The following is a 21,810-nucleotide window of genomic DNA, read 5'->3' on the forward strand; positions in this document are numbered from 1 at the left end:
TTTCGGTACACCAAGCTCCACGTAAGGGACATTGTGTTTTTTGTTTTTGCGGGGGATAAAGTGCGACGGACAAGCATGTTGTGTCACTGCCACATCTCTGCCAACGTTTGTCCTGTCGAGTAGATGCCATCCTGTCTTCCAAACATGACGAAACAAAACACATACACACTCTCTCTCTCTCTCTCTCTCTCTCTCTCTCTATCTGGGAACTTCCTCAGCTGATAATGGCTGATAAAGGTGAGTACATGCACAAGATAGTCCTCGTAGCAGGCCGCTCATGTTTTCAATCCGAGACACAAGCGTGCACGCAGATGTGGGCGTGCTCGAGCTCACACACACACACACACACACACACACACACACACACACACACACACACACACACACACACACACACACACACACACACACGACACACACACACACACACACACACACACAGACACACACACCTTGTAGATCTGGTCGCTTCCTGTCAAGTCAACATTGTGATTGTGTTATCCCAAACCAAAGCTAAAAAGCCCTCACTTTCCCCTGTTCATCATGGCTGCATACCGGTATTTTAACGTGCAACAGGCCAATGTTTGACTCAACCCTACATTGTTTGGTGCCGGTGTGAGAACCTGGATAACACGGAATAACAGTTTGGGAAAAACAGTCTGGGCCGATTGGATATAGGGAGTGAGGGTACACTACATCATTCTTCCATCCAGAGAAAAGACAGATCAAACAAGAGGGAAAAAATAACAACGCCATAGATATCAAAACTTTATCAGCTGTGAAGCACCGCAAACAGCTGCAATGCTGCACGCCAGAACGGCATCTTCAATGAAACTCAGCTGACTGAACTGGCAACCCAGTTGTAGCTGCATTTAAAACAACTAAGATCTTGTTTATATATATATGTTTTTTTAACTTGTCTAAAAGACGCAAGATTTTTTGTATATATTTGACTATTGTTATTGTTTTTTAAATTTTTAATTCTACTTTTTATTGTATTTAATTATATTATTATTTTTATTCTTTTTTCACTCTATTAAAGGGGACCTATTATGATCCTTTTCAACAAGTTAATATAGGTCTCTGATGTCCCCAAAACATGTTTTAGAATTTTATTTGCTGAAAATATCACTCAGATCATGTATTATGCATTCTAACCATTCTAACATGCCTCTAAACCATCCTGTTCCATGACGGTCTATTTCAGTAGGTGCCACCACCCTCCTGAGGCCACTAGTTCTATGAGCCAATGGAGTTTAAGTCGGAGTTACAGGTTCTGTGAGCCAATGGGGTTTGAGCTTGACTTCTGGGTTCCGTTGTATGTAGTCTGTCAACTTACACTGATTTCACATTATCAGTCCACCAAAATCTTAGCCTCGGAACCAAACCAATCTGCAGCTCATGTTTCATTTGTTCTGCAGAATTCGTCTGGCCGCCCTCCCATTCAAACAGATTTTCCCTCGACTTTGCCAGGGTCGGGCAAATCACCACCGTTTATCTAACATGGGGCGGGCCTGATACCATGACGATGCAAAGAAGAGCCGTTGACGCACCTTACCAAGATGGCTGCCGCTGACGTGGAACGGTCTGTTTAATCCGTTATCATGACAGTGTTGAACAAACTGGACGGTTTATTTTCTCTAAAAAGCTTTTGTTGATAAGAAAGATGTGTTTGCCGTACTCCGACCACATTTGGTAAAAGTTGAATTAACCAACTCACTTGCTCAGCGCCAAGTCACACGTTCCGTTGCTCTCAATGGTTGTAGGTCTATCCAGTGCTCTTATTTGTTGTAGGTCCATCCAATGCCCTGATTGGTTGTAGGTCTATCAAATGCTCTGATTTGGTTGTAGGTCTATCAAATGCTCTGATTGGTTGTAGGTCTATCCAGTGCTCTGATTGGTTGTAGCTCTATCCAACTGTGTCTAGAAACATTTCGGTCTGTGCCTGTTGTTAACTGATCTTGGAAATCGAAAATTAACTGAGAAGTTTTGCATTTGCAAATAGGTCTGGTGATGTCAGACCACCAGAATATGTTTCCGAACAAATTTGAGGTGAGAAATAAGCAATCCAGTTGCTGAATCTTCACTCATATTAGATCTACAAGGCTAATTGAAAAGTTTGTTCAGACTTCCGTTGCCAACACCGCACGCAGGGATTTTTTGTTTCTTGTTAATGTTAGAAAATAAAATGAAATAAAAACATCGTCAAAGAAAACACACTTTTTAAAAAAAATTTTTTTTTCAATATTAATCTTTTAAAAGATTTGTGCTGGTCTGTGAAACAAACAGAGCAGTTCCCAGCTGTGCTTGTTATTCTCAAGCCGTAGGCGGAGTTACTCAGATCGGGAAGGGTTTTAATTCTACTGAGGCCCTATGTGGTGAAGGAAGGGGTCGCAAATCTTACTGGTCCGTATCAGGATAAGTTATTGAATGATGTTTCACATGTTTTATGTAGGACAATAGCCTCTTTGTATGTTACGTAGCTTTTAAAACACATTGCCTTGGGGTTTTTAATGAGTCTTAATGAAGAGACACTGTTCTTTCCAATAATGCCTACTGTATTGTAAAGGCCAGATCACATTCCATCTTCACTCAACATTGTTTGAAGATACGGATTACCCCAGGGGGATTGACAGAGCATTGTGGTTTGTTTTATGGCACAGTAAGGTTGTATCTGGGACCAGAGTTTGACTGTTAAATCACTGTTTGAGGGTAACACCCGGGGATATACACTACTCACAAAAAGTTAGGGATATTTGGCTTTCTGGTGAAATTTATGGAAAATCTAAAAAGTTCACACGACAGTAATATTATATCATGAAAGTAGGGCATTTAAGTAGAAGCATGCAATAGTGATTTCCTCATCTCAAACAATTTGAAACAAAAGCCAACAACAGCGGTGGGTTTACCACAACAAAAAATGTCAATGTCTCAACAACTTGTCATGTGCCCTTGAGCATCAATTACAGATTCACAACGACATCTCATGCTGTTCACAAGTCGACTTATTATCTGCTGAGGCATGACACCCGACTCTTATTGAAGGGTGGCCCTCAGGTCATTGAGGTTCTGGGGTACAGAGTTACAAGCCTCTACACGGCGACTCAGTTGATCCCATAGATTTTCTATGGGATTCAGGTCTGGAGAAAGTGCAGGCCACTCCATTTAAGGTACCTCAGTCTCCAGCAGCCTTTCCTGCGACCTCGATGAGCTGGAGCACTGTCGTCCATGAAGATGAAATAAGGCCTGTGTTGTTCATGCAGGCGCACAATGACTGGATTAATGATGTTATTCAGGTAGTATGGGCTTGTCACTGTACCATTCACAAAGTGTAGGGCAGTTCTGTATTGACTAGACACACCTGCCCACACTGTAACACCACCACCACCAAAGGCTCGTCTGGTGACAACAGTGGCTGATGCACTCTCCTTGACGTCTCCAACATCGTTGGCGGCCATTATTTCTGCTCAACTTGAATCGACTTTCATCAGAGGACGTCCACTTCTATGCCTTTCTGTGACTCTTCCAGTCACTGTATCTCGGTTGCAACCTGCTGATGACACTCTGTGACACTCTAAGCTCAGTGGCCACTTCCCTCTGAGAACATCCTGTTTGAAGCCTCACAATGGCGAGGTACTGTTGATCAATTGTTAGGTGTCGTCTTGGTCTCATGATGTCAAAATGTGAACAGCATGATGAAGAGGACTGTTTAAATACCAATTCTAATTGAACCAGGAAATGTATTGGTCGATTCATGAATCAAACACCTGTTGTGAATTTTGCCGTTCAGCTCCTTGTTAGAGAACAGCAAGTTGTGCAAAAAGTACTGAAACATTGAACAGTTGGACATGTGCATTCAAAAGTTTAGAGAAGGTCAAATTAAGTTCACCTGTAAAGGTTGTAGTGCATTTTAGGTTCATCCTGAAATTTCACCCGAAAGCCGAATATCCTTAACTTTTTGTGAGTAGTGTAAGTGAGGCGACATAATCTTGTCAATGACACCTGACCGATGGCACACAACCTCTCTTCTCTATTAAACCCTCTTCAACAGAAGTAAGGGCAGCCTGATCAGACCACTGTTTTGAAGCAGCTCTGTATCTTTCTCTTTATTCTGTAGAATATATATCTTTATTATTCTGTTTGTTCTCCTGTAGCGGACAGATTAAGTTCTCTGATCTCCGTCCCTTTTAAGGGTTTTTTTTTATGTCACCCAAAACCAATTCCTAAATGTACCTGGCAGAATAAACTTATTCTGATGTATCATTTAAATAACATGCATGCAGCCCATCGCTTTCTCAGTATTGGAGTAATGAGACATATTGAAACTCTTTAAATAGGTTTATTCAAGCTATAACAACCATCAACAAACTGCGTACAAACAATATATTATGTAAATAAATATTTACACGTGATCACAATCAAATGCTGTTGCTGTGTAGGTACTGGAATGGAATATTACATTTTTCTTTAATATATATATATATATACGTATAACTTTTTAACATTTTAAACAAGCTTGAATACACAGACTTTTCGACTTTCTCCTACATTAAATACGAGCCACGTTTCTCCTTCTCAGGAAATACAAAATACATTCGTTCCAACTGGGAACCCCCCCCCCCCCCAAAAAAAAAGGAAATAAAAAATAAGTTTTCCATTTGGGTAGCTTAATTTCACTGTTACAAAAAACTAAACAAAGCATATATAAAAATATATTTATAAAATAGAGGTTCTATTTTTTTCAGATCATGTATAAAACTATAAAATATGTTTTGGTTAAAGTTCACACTTCTGCTGACTTAAGCCTCACTTAAGGCATAAAAACCCATCCAAAAAATTCACATAACTCAATCTGCATTTCTCAAAGTGTTGACACGGCATTAACAACGTTTACGGGCTCTGTTTGTGTTAAATATTCCCATCTAGATATAAATCCTCAGGTTGGGCTCCGTGGTGGAGCCGCACCGTGGGGACCAGTCTCAGGCGCGCTGCTGCGTGTCGCAGCCCAGCACCTCCATGCGCAGGGCGATGTCGTTGATCCAACCCCGCGGGTGGATGCGCAGGAAGCGGCCGAAGATCGGAGGGTGGAACAGGGTGAGGGCTTCCACGTCCGCATCGTAGTTTCCAGAGAAGATCTGAGAAAGAGGAGATGGGGAAAAGGGAGGATGGAAGAAAGGGTAGAAAAATTAAGAGGGGAGGTGAGGGAGAATAATACATATGACTGTCGTATCCATTGCCATTAAAGCCGGCTTTACACCTAAAACGACAAACGAACAGAACAAACTGAAAATCCATTAATTCCATAGAGAGTCGGATTCCACAGTGAAAAGCTGTGATGCACTGTGGTGATGAATATCCACGTCCGACTGAGACTCGGGATGAGTTCAAATTTTCCAACTCATGCAAAAAATGACATTATTGATGTTAACCTTGGATGTCACCGTACTAACTTTCAATAAATCTATTTTTATACAGGTGAATTGTGTATATATTTTAAGCACTTTGTAAACACTATATGAAGGGAGTTTTAAACTCTCATTCATGGAACATGGTAAATGTCCAGCCGATCAAACTATTCGCTGTTGTGCTGGAAAAAAACAGCTCTCCTACTTTTCCGACATATTTTGGGATGTGAAACCCAGCCGCAGTTCATCCGACGGCCACGAGGGAGAGGATCCGACTGTCGGATATGATTACGGACTTGGCGTAAAGGAAGCTTTTACTGAATGAATGTATCCATTTATGTTTGTGTGTGTGTGTGTGTGTGTGTGTGTGTGGGATGCACCTTTTCTCCCTGTGACCCCTGCTCCTGCACGGTGCTCCAGGACTGTCCGTCGTCGCTAACGGTTATGGAGAACTCGGTCACCATCATCTTGGTCAGCAGTGACGTGGCGCCCTGGGTGAGGAGGCCCGTGATGCGTTGCACTTTCAGCAAGTCCACCTGCAGCCACTCATGCGGGTTGTTGTTCTGGGTGTGTGTGTGTGTGTGGTGGGGGGTAAAGAAATATTTAGACCAGAATAACATTAAAAAGAAGAAATAAAACAATCAAGCATTTTTTATGCCCTCCCTAAAACGGATGACTCAGAGGAAAGTGTGTTTATCTCTCTTCAGACTGTCGAGGAGGTCAAGGCTCCCTCTCATTAACCCTCTAATCGGGTTTATCATTTTGTCAATTTAAGAAACTCTTAAGCTTCCAGCGGCCAAAGATATAAGGAAAACAAATAAAGTCAAATCTCCATAACATCCACTTCCACACATAAATTTGGTTCCGTTTGACAACTTTAGAATCAAAATTTTAGCCTGAAAAGGTCAGTTTCGCTGTGTCCAGTTCAGTTCCAGCCGAAACTTGCGCTGTTTCAATGTCATTTATATGTCATATGTTTTTGAACAACCAGTAAAAAAACGATGTGAATGCCAGAGCTGATGGCCGCCCTGGGAAGCAGCAAAGGTCAAAAAAACAAAACAAAAAAAAAATCGTGCTTTTCCATTCGGCTCCCTTAGATTTCTGAGGCCTCGGCGGCCGTTTCAACCCTTTCCTCCTCGCCCCTTTGGTTTCAGAGATAAGTGTAAAAGTTGGACCTGAGACCCCTAAACTCTGTCCAGAAATCACAAGTGCCGCTGCCTGGCCGGCGACCCCGGTGGCCTCGTGGCGGGGCGGCGGCCGCAGGAAGGAGCGAAGGAGATAAGCCGGAGCGCCGGAGAATGGTGGGAGCGGAGGAGAGATGAGCGGAGCCATGGAAACTTTTAGTTGGAGATGGGGAGGATGGTGAGAGGGTGGAGGAAGAGAGAGAGAGAGCGAGAGAGAGAGAGCGAGCGAGAGAGAGAGAGGGAGAGACTGTGGGGTGTGTCGGGAGTGAGAACGAGGCTGGAAGGGAAAAGTCACGAGCGTTTTTGTCTCGTCTTATTTCTGTTTGTTTGGAACAGAGGACTCTACTGATTCGTTGAGGATTATTTTGAGGATTTTTTTGAGAATTGCTCGGAGTAATTCAAGACCACGGCAATGACGTCCGGGGAAATGTTTTTTGAAAATCAATCAGTGAGGAATGATTGGAATCCTTCAACGTCTCATTATAAATCGAGCCAAGGCTAACAATTGAGTATACAGTAATGTATTTTTTTTTCTTAAATGCCATTTATTTCTTATGTCGAGTACTTTGAACTGCCCTTGCATATGAAATGTGCTAAAAAAAATAAAGAGGGCTGGGCACTGGGCAGGATCTCACAATTTCATTGAATAAGGATTGCATCTGATATTGATGACATGGCTCACAATACGTTACTATATTGATATAATGACATTTTATGCATGATGAGAATTGCTGCATCAATTCATATGCAAAACTTTTTCACGGAACAAATTCAGACTAGTACAGAAATTTATTATTTTGATTCATTTGTGTCTACGGTGGTATTTCGTTTAAATGGAAATTGGTTGCATCACTTCCAAACCAAGTCTCTATATCGCAATTTTCAAATTCTTTCAGAAATTGAAACAATATAATTAAATTGTATGGGATGGAGTATCCATCTTTATGACCCAGCTATGTCTGATTGTGTGTATGTGGCAGTTTAGGTGTGATATTTGTATGTGCAATTACGCTTGTGTGTGTGTGTGTGTGTGTGCGTGTGCGTGTGTGTGTGTGTGTGTGTGTGTATCCCACCTGCGGCCTCCATGCGTTGGAACTGCCCTCCTGGTTGAGGCGTGCCAGGCTGGGGCTCCAGGTGTGAAGCCACGACCTCCGGAAAGAGGAAGAAGAGAAGCTGTCGTCTGGGATCACCTTTCTCTCCAGCCCGAGAGGCAGAGAGCAGCCTGGCGCCCACACACACACATACACACGCGCACACAGACACACACACACACACACACACACACACACACACACACACACACACACACACACACACACACACAGAAATCCCAGAATATGATTTAAAAAGAGAACATCCTCATATTAAACTACTGGAGGAATCCAACTCACTGTTGAGGTCGCAGCCCAGCAGCTCTAGCCGGAGCGCCGGGTACCTCGCGAAGCTGGCTGGGTGGATCCTGATGTACCGGGTCACTATTGGTGGAGAGAGGCGGTTCTCCTTCACTCTGGAGCTGTCCATGTTGCTTCTGAAGAGCTGCAGCGGGACGACAAAGTCCGACACTAAACAACCTGCCGCAGACCGGTCGCCGAACAAACCAACCGGACCGATTCCCAGGGAACACGAAACGCTACGCACGTAGATGGGACGGGTGCCGTTGCCTCGGTAGTCGTGCCAGACGGCCTCGTCCAGGCTGTAGGACAGGGTGAAGTGGGTGATGAAGTAGTCCCTCAGAGTGGCCCTGACTCCCTGCGTCTGGAGGCCGTGGAGTAGGGTGGGCCGCCCCAGGTCCACCTGCACAGGAACGCACCAAGCACATTAGGAGAGGCACATTATTGCACATAAGCAAGGGCCAGGAATGTGCACAATCAATTTCACTTAGAAAAACATAGTGCACAATTGTTTTTTATTGTAGTGGATCGAGGATTTAGTGGCCAATATCCCTTGAAATTAAGTTAAAAGCAGTATATACTGGATTTTATTGTTCATATTTTGTCATATGTTTCACAGTTTACCTGTAACCACGAAGTATTCTTACTGCCCATCCAAGCATTTATGGAACCGGACAGGTCAAGCCGAGCCAGACTGGGCTCCCAGTTACCTACACACACACACACACACACACGCGCGCGCGCGCACACACACACACACACACACACACACACACACGCGTGCGCACGCACACACACACGCATGCACGCACGCACACACACACACACACACACACACACACACACACACACACACACACACACACACACACACACACACACACACACACACACACACACACACACACACAAGAAAATATACATATATAATCACACACACACACACACAAAACAGCTTTGTAATCCATGTTTGCATTCGACAATATCTTACCTATGTGATCTGAGGCAGTGATTTGGAAATCTTCTATTCTTCCAGACTTCAACCCCAGAGGCAACGTGCATCCTGTAAGTCAGCACACGGGAATTCCATTCCATGATAAATGTCTATAAAAATTCATCTGGACACAATTTCGTTCCTGGCACGGCACTGGGAAGTGATGCTACTGCGAAGGTTTACAGGGCAGCGCTATTCTAGTCGACTGATGATTCCAAGCTATTTCGAGGCTGATTCAGGGCTGTGATTCATCCTCAAACCACACACGCTGACGAATGTGCTTTTTACAGTTGAATTTGAACTATTTTGGTGAAACTTATGACTACTGCGATGTCTCTGTGGTATTTTAGCCCGCGGGGCTTACATGAAGGCCAGAGCCTGAGTCAATGAAGTTCTCTCCACTGGTGCTGTGGGTCATCTGTTTCCAGTGCAATCCAATTCTGTTATATCCATAAAAGCTGCATTAAGCCAAATTCACGGAGAATAAAATTTATGTAAACAAACCCCCACCTCCAAGAAATAACTCTAGAAATAAGTCTACCTACAGTGGCTGAAGGAATGACATGAAGTGCAGGATCGCTGAGAGTGAGTCATTTAATTCACACGATACCACTCTGAATTTTTCAAAGACATTGCTTTCTCGACTGTGTAGCACATTTTTTGGTACATTACACAAAAGACACTGCCAAAGGTACCTACGTGGATTGTACACAAGCAGCTTGGCCCTCATGCCAGCCAGCTGGTACTGTCCTATGGTGCACTCCACCAGCCAGGTCCCCACCGTGGAGGGCCTCATCTCGATGGTGCCAAACACACCTAGGAATGAGGAGTGGGGAAATGGGCGAGTGGGTGACAAGGTGGTACATGTCATTGCTGGTGGGTGAGTGTGACACTGATGTGAGGAGCCCAGAAGCTCTCATTACGAAAAGCCTGAGCGCTTCAGCATGCAACGGATATACAATAGGACACGAGAAGGAGAAGGTTCGGTCCTGTTATTTGTGTGATATTGCATGCTAGCACACTGTTTAGTAACTCATAACCCTATTTTATTATTATTTATTTATTTGTTTATTTATTTTATTTATATACACAACGATCAGCCACAACATTAAAACCACTGACATGCGAAGTGAATAACAATGTTTTATCTCATTCCAATGGAACCTGTCAAGGGGTGGGATATATTAGGAACAGTCAGTTCTTGAAGTTGATGTGTTGGAAGCAGGAAAAATGGACAAGCGTAAGGATCTGAGTGACCAAATTGTGATGGCGAGACGACTGGGTCAGAGCATCTCCAAAACAGCAGGTCTTGTGGGCTGTTCCCGGTATGCAGTGGTTAGTACCTTCCAAAAGTGCTCCAAGGAAGGACAACCGGTGAACCGGCCACAGGGTCATGGGCACACATGGGCTCATTGATGCACGTGTGGAGCAAAGTCCGATCCCACAGAAGAGCTAACAAATTGGTGAAAAGTTAATGCTGCTATGATAGAAAGGTGTCAGAACACACAATGCATCACAGCTTGATGTGTATGGAACTGCGTAGCTGCAGACCGGTCACAGTGCCCATGCTGACCTACAATGGACACGTGAGCATCAGAACTGGACCATGGGGCAATGGAAGAAGGTGACCTGGTCTGTTGAATCATGTTTTCTTCTACATCATGTGGATGGGCGTCCGATCGGATATAGCATCTGTGGGATGGGCTGGAACAACAAACCCGATCCATGGGGGCCCCACCTCACAACTTCCAGGACTTAAAGGATCTGCTGCTAACGTCTTGGTGCCTGATACCACAGCACACCTTCAGAGGTCTTGTGGCGTCCATGTCTCCACGGGTCACATATTAGTGGTGGTTGAATGTTGTGGTGGATCAGTGTGTGTGTGTTTGTGTGTGTATGTGTGTGTGTGTGTGTGTATATATATATATATATATATATATCTCAAACGCATAAATAAAGTGTTTTAAACTATTAGGACTTGTGCGCAGAGGTGTGCCAGCGCTCCAAGGATCATTTGATTCACATGAAAATAACAACTCATACCTAACCCTAACCCTGACCTAACCCTATTTCAAACCCTGATGCCACCCATGATGACAGAAAAAGAGAAAAACAGGAAGGGAGTGATACAACAAAGGCGAATAGGAATACAGTGTTATGTATGTATGTGAATGTGTGTTTACCAGGGTACAGGTTGTACACTCCCATGCGATGCTCCTGTTCAGTTTGAATGCTGAAGGACAGCCCGTGGAAGTGCACGGAATGGTACTCCCCGTCGTTCCCAACGTTCAGAAGGTGCCACCGGACCGGCTGGTGCTGGGCCACCAGCAGACCAGGAAGGGTCTCAGCCACAAAGCCATTAATTGCTGTGGAACAGAAAAGATGATGATTCTGACTGTGATTTTGCGGACTCTGCAAATGATAGATTCATTCATTTCCATTCATCCATTTGATAAAATGGATTTTGTGGTTTTCGTCTCCACCTGCAAACTTGTTGCTGATCTGAAACCAAGGGTCTTCAGGGACGGCCCGGCAGGGCGGGGCGCAGTACCGTTGAAGGTTCTCCTCCAGGTACCAGCTCTTGGTTTCATCAAAGGTGTGGAAGAGCAGGGCGTGCTCCTGGATGCCTGTCTGTCTGTTGAGTTGACGATGGAGGGTTCCTGATTTACAGATAACCAGGGGACCAATAAGGCCCGAGTGGAGGTCCTTCTCCTGCAAAGAAACAATTTAACACCCCGTCATCAGCCTATTGCCTCATACAGGATTAAAAACTTGTTGATGCGTACACATACAACTAAACATACATTAGTAAACCATTCATGGCAACTAAATTTGGCAGGTAGAGACAACATATACACACATACTGTACCTTGTTCACGGTGGAAAAGTAGGCCCCAGCCTTGCAGTCAAACTCAGTGCTGGTTGGGCCTTGTTTCCTGGTTATTCTCCAGTTGTAGACACGTACCTCACCAGGGGGAACAGCCTCCCCCGGCACCCCAGGTACGGCAGAGGATGGCTGGGCAATGTCGGCCCCCTGGCTGCGGTCATACACTCCCTGCAGATGAAAGGAGTAGGGCCTGGAGGCTTTGTTCTTAAAGATCACCTTGAACAAGACAGAATGAGAAAAAACAGCATTAACTATATCAGACCACCTTTTAACAATAAACTGAAGAGTGTCTAAATTTGGGTCAAATTTTACCACTCACGGTGAGGAGTTCATTGACCTCAGCCCTAACGAAAGGTCCCATGATTCCCAGGTGTTCCTGGAGTTCTCCTTTGGCCCTAGGATGGAGGAAGCCTTCGTCCTTGTACTCCCGGAATACCACCTTTTTATATTCTGGCAGGAATTTCCTCATCCCGCGACGCATCTCTCTGGAGAACAGAGAGCCGGAGCCAATCAATTCACCTTCGACATGTCGTTGGGCAATATTGAGCGGAATTTCAGACCTAAAATTCAAACTTCTAATGAAAATGACTACGAAACGAATGAATATGAAAAATGAAACCAGAAAGTCCATTGTAAAAAATGAAAGCAACAACTTAGGGTCCTGCAGAAATGCCAAGACCGCACTTGTGTCCTACCTGTCTCTGATGAGCTGGTGAGGTAATGTGATGCCGTAGTCCCAGGTGACTTCTTCCGCAGCGATGTAGTAATTGCGGTATCGGCTGCCTGATGAGCGCAGGTCCATGTAGTCTGCACCATAGAGATGAAAGGTCTCGTTGTCCTATGATCGGGATAAGCAGACGGTGAAGGAGGAGCCATCGGAGCAGACGGTCAATGGTGTAAGCCTCCTGTCTAACAGACATACAAACAGATAAAACAAACAAAAAACAGATGCGTACACACCTCATGGTTGTAGTCTTCGTACTCGAGAGAGAGAGCGATGCTTGGTTCTGTGCTGTTGTTTAGAGTGTGGTTGTAGTCGTTTGGATCTTCAGAAAATGTGGTCTGTGCTTGGGGCTGAGAGTGAATATGGTTTTCTGCTTCTACATCCGGATCCAAGACCTGGATCCGTGAATCGTAGGGTGTGTCCTTCTTGTTCAGCACTAGAGGAGAGTCCACCAAGATTTCGTTGCTCTCTTCAAGCTCTCCGTAGGTCTCGTTCTTTTCCGCCACCATTTCAGGCTGTACGCCCATGTCAGTCCCATTCGCAGCGCTCACCTGTGTCCCAGCTCCTCTTTCCTCTTCCCCGCCTCTGTCCCTCCAGTCTTCCTTTGGCTGCCTCCGCTGTCTCTCTGCTCGCTTCCCCTCGGGTTCAGAGCTGCCGGGAACCAAGGAGGCCTCCCAGGCCACGTCGCTCTCCAGTTCCTCCAAGATGTCCAGCGGAATGTCTTCCACGGCCACACGGTTGGCATCATCTTGTGATGACGGTGACATCACGGTCACCTTGCTCACCTCACACTCTGTCCCGCCCTCGCCAGCGCGGGTCCCAGGAGTGATTTCGTTCGTATTGTTGTGGTCCGTGGTGTCCGCCCCTTGAGTCGCGTTCTCGGCCGCATGGTCATTCTTGCATGGACGAACAGCCGCTGTGCGGTTTTGCGGTCTCCTGCCCCTCGGCCTCATGGGTAATATCATGTCAATATAATCCGAGAATCTGCCGTCTATGTCTTCGTGTTCGGCCAGCGGGAGGTCTCCATTGTCACAGGGTCTAACCGTGTACCGCACGCTCATCCCACGGCTCTTAAGGCTGCCGTCGAAGGCACTGATCTCCCACTCGCCTGACAAAAACAAAAAGGAGTTTTAAGAGTTAGGTAGTGTGGTCATGCCGCAGGAGTTAGGAAAAAATTGGCAAAAAGGCAAAGGAGCCATGTTTTGTGATAATGTTTTATGAGAATTCTTTCATGTTTATCAGTGACCCCAGCGGTTGACAGTCGCAAACTTATGTATCATCTGTCATTTTGGCCAAGTGGGCCAGTCGCCTTTGGGTTTTGATCAGATAATGGACACAAATCTGAGCTTAGTTGAGTTTTGAAATGGAACCATTCAAGGGTCCTTACTGTACCGTTCAGCTCCGTCTCCATGGGAATGGTCTCTCCGGTCATGGGGAAGAGGGTGAGGACTGTCTGGTAGACATTGTAGTGCTCAAAGGGGTTTCCCGTGAAATAGACAGACAGGAATTCACTCTGGGTGCCCACGTTGACCACGTTCCAGAAGATGACGTCGCTCTGACACATGACGAATTGGCGTCCTCTGAACATGATGCCATTCACACCTGAGAGAGGACACACACACGTACACTGTGCACTGATCCGATGTACTGTGGTGGTATCATAAGAAACCACCAATATTCTAACTGAACTGAAGTGCGACAATACCAATCAGTTTGTTCGAAGAGGGAACTGTAGCTCACTCACTGTAGATGATGTTGGAACTGTAAAATTCGGGGTCGCTGGGATTGATTTTGGAGGGGTCCCGGCTGTACGTCTGTATGTTTTGGTTAATGTACCAGCTTCTGTTTTCATCAAACACGGCAAACATCAGGCTAAACTCTTTATCCGGGCCCACCTTGTGTCGAAATATAGAATCAAGCAATTAAAACCACAAATAATTACATAAAATATTCATACGTAATGTGATATGTGATAAATGCAAGCAACATAGTATTAGTTTCCTTTAGACGTTTTCTTTCTCACCATGCGTCCTCTGGTGTCGATGGCACTGTACTTGCAGATGAGCAGGGTCCCCACCAGGCCTGAGGCCAGGTCCCGCTCTGGCTCCACCGTGCTCTGGTACAGCTGGGTCAGACACTGCGGGTCGCTCTCTAGCGGCCCGTCGTCAGTCGTCAGCCTCCACGCGTAGCTGAAGGTCCCGTTGGGAGGCACTCCCATGGAGCGCAGGTCCTTCCCTGACACTGTTTGCACACAGAGAGGGATATACTGTAGATAAAAGAAAATGACAAGAAAAAAAAACCAGCCCTGCCTATTCGGGTGTCATGACAATAAAATCTAAGACTCCATTAAAACAAGAAAATGCAATTTTATCTGATTAAATGCAACCTTCTTTTAATGTACTGTAAAGCACTTTGAGATACCTGTTGTGTATGAAAGGTGCTAAATAAAGGTTTATGGTCCAAATAAACATTATTATTATTATTATTATTATTATTATTATTATTATTATTATTATTATTATTATTATTATTATTATTCTCTGGGCTTAAAGACATTTTATTTTGATAATGATGAAGTTTATTTTGCACAACAGAGATGCTAACAGTGATCTGAATGTACAGACTTAAAACTATTTTGGTCAAAATGTGCAAAAATTATGTTTTCACCATTTGGGGAGCTGTGCAGTGGCTGGATCTTGGTCAGGCCATTGGGGTAGATATTGAAAGGTCTGCTAGCGAGGTTCTTGAAGACAATCTGTAAACCCCCCAAAATAATGAATGCAACACAAAGACATACACCCATTATCAAGCTTGATCTTCACATAAAATCCAAATTCCGTCTTTATCCTAATATTGACTTTTCACTATGTTTTATCACCTTGTGTGTTTTAAATTTGGCCCACTCACATGGAATTGATCATTGATGACTCCTTTCAGGAGTGGGCCCGACAGGTTCTGTTCAGAGTTCATCCTCTTGGTGAATGTCGCGTCTGTGTACTCTACATAAACTGCTTTCTTATACTGGAAGCCCAGCCGCTGGGGAGTCGACGGGAAGTAGTCAGACAGAAGCTCACTGAAAAAACAGCAAAAAAAGGGTGTAGTTAATTTATTTAAGACTATACACTGTAATGGAGATTGTTTGTATTCATGACTATAATGGGGATTATTTACTATGATATGTATTCGTAATAGTAGAGTAATACATTACTTAACTACAGAGGTGGAAAATCCAGGTTCATAAAGTAAAACAACTCACATGGTATTTTCTACCTCTGCTTAACTATTTCAAATACATAATCAAAGCGGGCTTACATATGAATGCATTTATATACATAACATTTAATATTTTCGATTCAATTCAACTCTAAATTCTCGCAAAATTATAGGTTCAATTCAGCATCCTTATTGCCCTAATTGCCTCTACCTACCTGTCTGTCAGTGCGAGGTGGGGAGCGTAGTCCCAGGTGATTTCTTCTGCGGCGATGTAATGCCTCCAGGTCTTTGAAGAGCGGCCCCCACCGGCCCTGGCTTGCAGCTTGGGATTTTTGGGTCTAAAGTCCAACGTGTTGAACATGTCTCCGTAGTTTTCCTCGTAGTCTTCGTAGTGGTTGACGTGCCGCAGGTCGGGGCCGGGCAGATCCGGACAGTCCTCCACCGTGAACAGAGCGCTCATGCCAGCTGGACACGGATCATTTTGGGATTATATTAGAGATAAACTGCAGTTTTGTCTCGTCTGTTCAGTCTGATATATTAGATAATGGAAAAGTGCTTGAGACCACTTTCACCGTGAGGTCATTAAAAGGTTGAAATATCAGATATCACATTTTGCTGGCTGGTGTCAAAGTACATACAATACATAGAGTTTTGTTTCGGTACGTTATTAATGATGTGAGTGACAGTACTAGTAGCCTACTATGGTAATAAAAAAAAAGGTAAATGTCTACTGCATGGGTTTCAGTAAGGGTGGAGCAGTGGCATAACATGATGGTGATAGGCCCCGGTGCAAATATTTTTTTGGAGCCCCCGATGCATACACGCACTTACACAGGCCCGCCTGGGAAAGAGGCGGGCCTGTTTTTCTTTGTTTCGTTCAGTAAGGAACGGCGCAAGATAAAATGGCCTACATCTAAAATAAAAACAACACACTGTTTCTCACTTTAGAGGAACAGTGCCAGGGGCTGTGTTCGCAGGCGCCCCATCGCTGGTGCGCCGATGGGATGGGCCCCTAGCGACCACTGAGCCCCAGTGCAACTGCATCGGTTGCACCGTCGGTACTTACGCCACTGGGGTGTAGGGCAGTGCCTTTCGTACCGTTACGGTGAGCGTGGATCTGACAGCTGATGAGGAATTGGCCTTTAGCGGTGGGCTTCATTTCAGCTGTGGTGAAGGTCATAGGGGTGATCTCCATGGTGGCTTTACGATGGGACATCACCTGAGAAAATCCAAAATGTGTGTTAGATAAGGAGATTGATGTGCCACCCCCTTGACCAAGAGGTGTGTAGTTGGACGACCGTGGTGTGGGAAGTGAACCATCCACTTATTAACCCTCACCCTGATCCAGTGTGTTTATCAGGACAAACATCTGTTTATATCTCTTCAATCACCTAACTCATCTCATCTATCACATTAAACACAAAATTCCTCACAGAACATGTATTTACCAGTACGATTTTGCAGATCTAAGAGGCATTTGAAGTAGTTGAATAATAATTTAGGTTGCACATTATAAAATTATTTGAACAAACATGGGTAATTCACAGGTTGTTCAGGACGCTTTCATTTTGAAGATCATCGTCACCTGGAGCTTGTGATCCTGGAACTGGATGGAGTGGATTTCTGGAGCTGTTCCCATCCCGATCAGATGCCAAAACACGTGGTTGCGTCCTTGGCACATTGTCAGACCTACAAACACACACACACACACACACACACACACACACACACACACACACACACACACACACACACAGGTTAAATTCCATTGTGAACCAATGCACTTCATATCTCTTCACAGGATGTCCTGAAAATAATTATTGTGGATTTCTTGGATTTGAATCAGGAACTTAAGGTGGAACCAGAACAAAGACTGAGACAACACCAGTGAACCAAGGTTTAAGGCCCAGTCTTCTACTTCTGACAAAAAACAAAAAATAACTTACTATTATATTATACAGTATATTATATTTTTTACATTACTTTAGTTTTAAATTTGTCCTCTGCATTTCACCCATCCTTACTGTTTAGGAGCAGTGTCAAAAGTAGGGCACCCAGGGACCAGGTCTGTCATGATGCTCTCTCGCACAATTTAGGAAATAATGGTTGGCACACACAAGTGATACAGTGGGTGGCACTGTGCATTAGGTTTGCAGTCCGCCAATGAAATCAAATAGGAAGAAGCAGAAGAATTGCAGTGCATCGTGGGTAAAATGTGCTTAATCCAATGGTATTCAAACTGTCCCCTAGTGTGGCGTGGAGAAATAGTAAGGGGAGCGGGAGCAAATCAAAGATTAAAATGGAAAAAAAACTAAAAAACAACGATGACGATCAAAGTGCACTATGGAGCAATTGGAATGCACCCCTCATGGCGGGCCAGTGCCTGGCTCAAGCGCATGGGCAGGAGCGTCAACCTGAACCTGTGCATGTTTTTTTTGGGTGGGAGGAAACCCACGTGAGAACCCATGGGGAGAACATGCAAACTACAGCCCAAAACCTCCTCCTTGCGATGGAACAGCGACCGCCCACCGGTCTGTACCCGGTAAGGTGGCGTTGACGTATCCGTTGATGGTGTGGAACTCCTTGCTGTCGCTGCCCTTCCTGAACTTCTCCCTGATCCTCCTCTCGCCGCTCTGTCCATACCAGCTCTTGGTCTCGTCGAACACGGAGAAAAGCAACACGAACGCTGGGTTCCGCCACTGGCCGTCCACCGTGAAGGCAGCTGGTGGGGGGGGGGTCAAAAGAATACACACACACACACACACACACACACACACACACACACACACACACACACACAGTCAAAATATTTATCCCGATCGACAATAATCGACAATATTGGTATTTTTCCAACACTGTTCAATATATAGGTGCACAGATGCCAATATTGGACCTTAATTCAGTACAAAGAGTCATCAAGCATCAAGCTGTACTTGCTTTTCTGTTCTTTTTCATCCACAGAAGCATGTTTTTTTTATGTCCTTAATGGAGGAAATGATACGTGAATAATTAAATTTCACTGACCCAAAATGACCCAAAGTCATTAAATGCACTGGATTGACTTGCATCACCCGAATTCCCTGAAGGCCATGGGATTAAATAAAAAGGTAAAGTATGTTCTCTCGTTCTGTTTTTCTGTATTTTCCCTGATATTGTGATAATGATTGAGAATTGATTGAGTGCTACCGTTTAACCAAAATTATAGCTTGAAAGTAATTCATTTATTTTGTTAATATACATTTTTGACATATGGATCAATCTGCGTCGGCAGGACGACTGGTGTCAGTGAATTTAGCAGTTTTACAATTCAAAAACTGATTATTTCATCGGAAATTATAATTATTTGTTAAATTCATTTTTGGTTTATTTTCCCATGGTTAAGTTAGTTTTAAGTTTGTTTAGTTTGGTTCATTTACAATTAACAGACTGTCCCCCCCTTAATTCCCCCCTTTAATAAAGTCAAGGGGGACTAAACTTAACTTCCCTTAATCTTCTTATCCTCTTCTTCACAAAGGAAGTTTCCACAATGTTGACGTACAGGAAATTAAAATATTTCCACAACTAGGAGGTGAGCACCAGTTAACACCCATTATTCTGCTACCACACACATACACACACACACACACACACACACGCCCACCCACCCACCCACCCACCCACACACACACACACACACACACACACACACACACGCACACACACACATACTCACTGGACTTGCAGATGAGCAGGGCTCCCACGAGGCCTGAGTTGGCATCCCGCACTGTGTCCACCTGCGAGGAGTAGGAGTAGGTGAGGCACTCGGGGTCGCTGCTGGTCGGAGCGTCCCTGGGGCTGATGTCCCACACGTACTCGTAGTAACCTCCAGGAAGGACAGCGTCGTCCTGCTTCTCCTCCCCCTCCGTGGAGTCGTCGTACCCCGCCCCTGGGGGGAGGGATGAGGGAGGGAGAGATAAGATAGAAAGATAGATGGATGGACGGACGGACAGACAGACAGACAGACAGACAGACAGACAGATGGACAGACGACGAAATGTCGGTGACACATCCACATGCGCGTCTCCTTCTCTTTCTCTTTCTGTTTCGCAATTATAATTCTATACGGGGAAAAAATAAACCGTCCCCTGTGTGCTTTCCTTTTACCTCTTTTTTAAATTATAGGTAATTTCCTGATAAAGGGTAATATGCCTGTTAGAAAAAGACCACCACAAAAAATAAAAATAAAATCTTTGTTATATTCTATTTTATTCTGTTCTGAAAACATGAAGTAACATTGCATGGACAAATTAAGCATTGTGCTCAAATTAATTTGCACGCTAGATTTAATAATACACTATATAATAGACATGTAGTGGGCCGCATGTGGCTCCCGGGCCCACAGTTTGAGACCCCTGATCAATAGTGTTGAGGGATTTTCACTCAAAATTTCACTCAAAGTTTGTGTCATGAGCTGAGATCAACTGATGGAAAGTCTACAAGAGAACAAGATACAATGATACATCATAAATGATCAGTCATGTTAAAATGCCCCCGAAAAACCCCCCCGACTTTTCTGGTACCTTCGGACTGCTTCCAGTAAGTGATGCCCACGGGGCTGATGCTGTAGGGCTGCGAGGCCAGGTTCTTGAAGTGGACCACCACGCGGTCTCTGGCTCGGGCGTGGATCACCGGGCCCAGGATTCCTGCGACAACACACCGCGCTCACGTCTTTTTTTTGGGGAGATACGTACGTATGTACAATATGATACAACATCGTCTGGGATTTTGGTTTTTGCCGTAGTATCGTGATATCGTTGAATGTTTTTCTGAACTTCGCAGACTGTTCTAGATGTTCTGATCAACCCTTTTACTGGCTGGGTCATAATATCCACAGTATATTACTAATGACTGTTTCTTGTGTATAAAGATTAGAAGCATTGTGATAATGTATTCTGTCGTTAAATCTTTCCTTACATTTTTTTTGGTTTGTTCTATTTTTATTTTTATTTTTTCGCACAACATAGATAATATATATATTTTTTAAAAACTCTCAGAAGAACTCGTTAGTTTTGGTACTTCCAACTGATAAATCCAAATTTAAAGGATGCTCGTTTTGGGGATATTTAGCCCTGTTATCCAGTGCACAACAGATCCCAATACAATGCTGAGCATTATTAAAATCTAAAGTACAAACATAACATCCATAAAAAAAACCAAAACTGTTGTGTCCGACATTGTGACATTTGAGGATTTTGCAATTTGATGACGTTATTAATGGCTTATAAGACATTTTTTTCACACTTTGGCAAACAGTAGCTTTTTTTTTTTACATTGATTTTCATGCCTTATGTTATGGAAATAGCATTTGGTTATTTAGTTGAGAATTCACTGTATGACATACAAACTAATCAATATCTCTTAAAAAATGGTAAGAAAAATCTCCCCAAAAAGTTATAAAAGTTAATACAACAAAAGTATACTGACCTGCCCAGGAAGGCATGGGTTTTGGGGTGGAATATGAAGAATCAGTATACTCCCTGTAAACAGCCTTGATGTATTTTTGAGGGACATCTTTGGACTGTACCCTGAAAATAAGACACGTTTCAAGTTTTTAGTACCATGATTAAAATTCATGAGCAAGTCCGTCTTTTTAGTCGATGCATTGGGAACGGCTCTGTCACCTCTGCTCGGAGCGGGCCTGGGCGTCGTCCAGGTGCAGGTAGTCCCACCCTATCTCCACGGCGGCCACGTACAGGTGCTGCACGGAGGAGGGAGGCTGCTGAGCCTCGCAGGTGGTGCTCAGCAGCCACAGCAGGAGGAGCGCAGGCGCCGTCGTCATGTCGCCTCCACCGTCTGGACCAGAGAGAGAGAGAGAGAAATGAGGGGGCCGGTGCTGCGGCCAGAGGTATTTAAAGGCAAGGATGGATGAGGGGGAGAGGGAGGAAGGAAGGGAGAGGAGGGAGGAGGGAGAGGGGGGAGGGGTTTGAGACAGAGAGCTAGGTGAGAATCTGGGACTTTCCATGGCTGGAGACC

The 21,810-nt window shown here is 44.4% G+C and overlaps 1 protein-coding gene across 1 annotated transcript; it reads right to left on the minus strand.

Moving 5' to 3' along the window:
• Nucleotides 1–4,781: 4,781 nt before the first annotated feature.
• f8 (coagulation factor VIII, procoagulant component) lies at nucleotides 4,782–21,616 on the minus strand (the record flags this gene model as incomplete). The annotated part of the gene is made up of 27 exons (XM_080008132.1): nucleotides 4,782–5,135; nucleotides 5,786–5,968; nucleotides 7,663–7,811; nucleotides 7,981–8,125; nucleotides 8,228–8,383; nucleotides 8,605–8,690; nucleotides 8,972–9,043; nucleotides 9,674–9,790; nucleotides 11,158–11,340; nucleotides 11,458–11,686; nucleotides 11,844–12,077; nucleotides 12,181–12,346; nucleotides 12,557–12,699; nucleotides 12,822–13,693; nucleotides 13,978–14,187; nucleotides 14,330–14,480; nucleotides 14,609–14,826; nucleotides 15,253–15,340; nucleotides 15,493–15,658; nucleotides 16,014–16,263; nucleotides 16,897–17,017; nucleotides 17,384–17,487; nucleotides 18,338–18,520; nucleotides 19,511–19,723; nucleotides 20,358–20,480; nucleotides 21,262–21,362; nucleotides 21,459–21,616. The coding sequence occupies 27 exons, from the start codon at nucleotides 21,614–21,616 to the stop codon at nucleotides 4,980–4,982; spliced, it is 4,977 nt and encodes a 1,658-aa protein (XP_079864258.1). The 3' UTR covers nucleotides 4,782–4,979.
• Between the last annotated feature and the right edge of the window lie 194 nt (nucleotides 21,617–21,810).

This window comes from Zeus faber (genome assembly GCF_960531495.2).
Source record: "Zeus faber genome assembly, chromosome: 10".
Classification (NCBI taxonomy): Eukaryota; Metazoa; Chordata; class Actinopteri; order Zeiformes; family Zeidae; genus Zeus; species Zeus faber.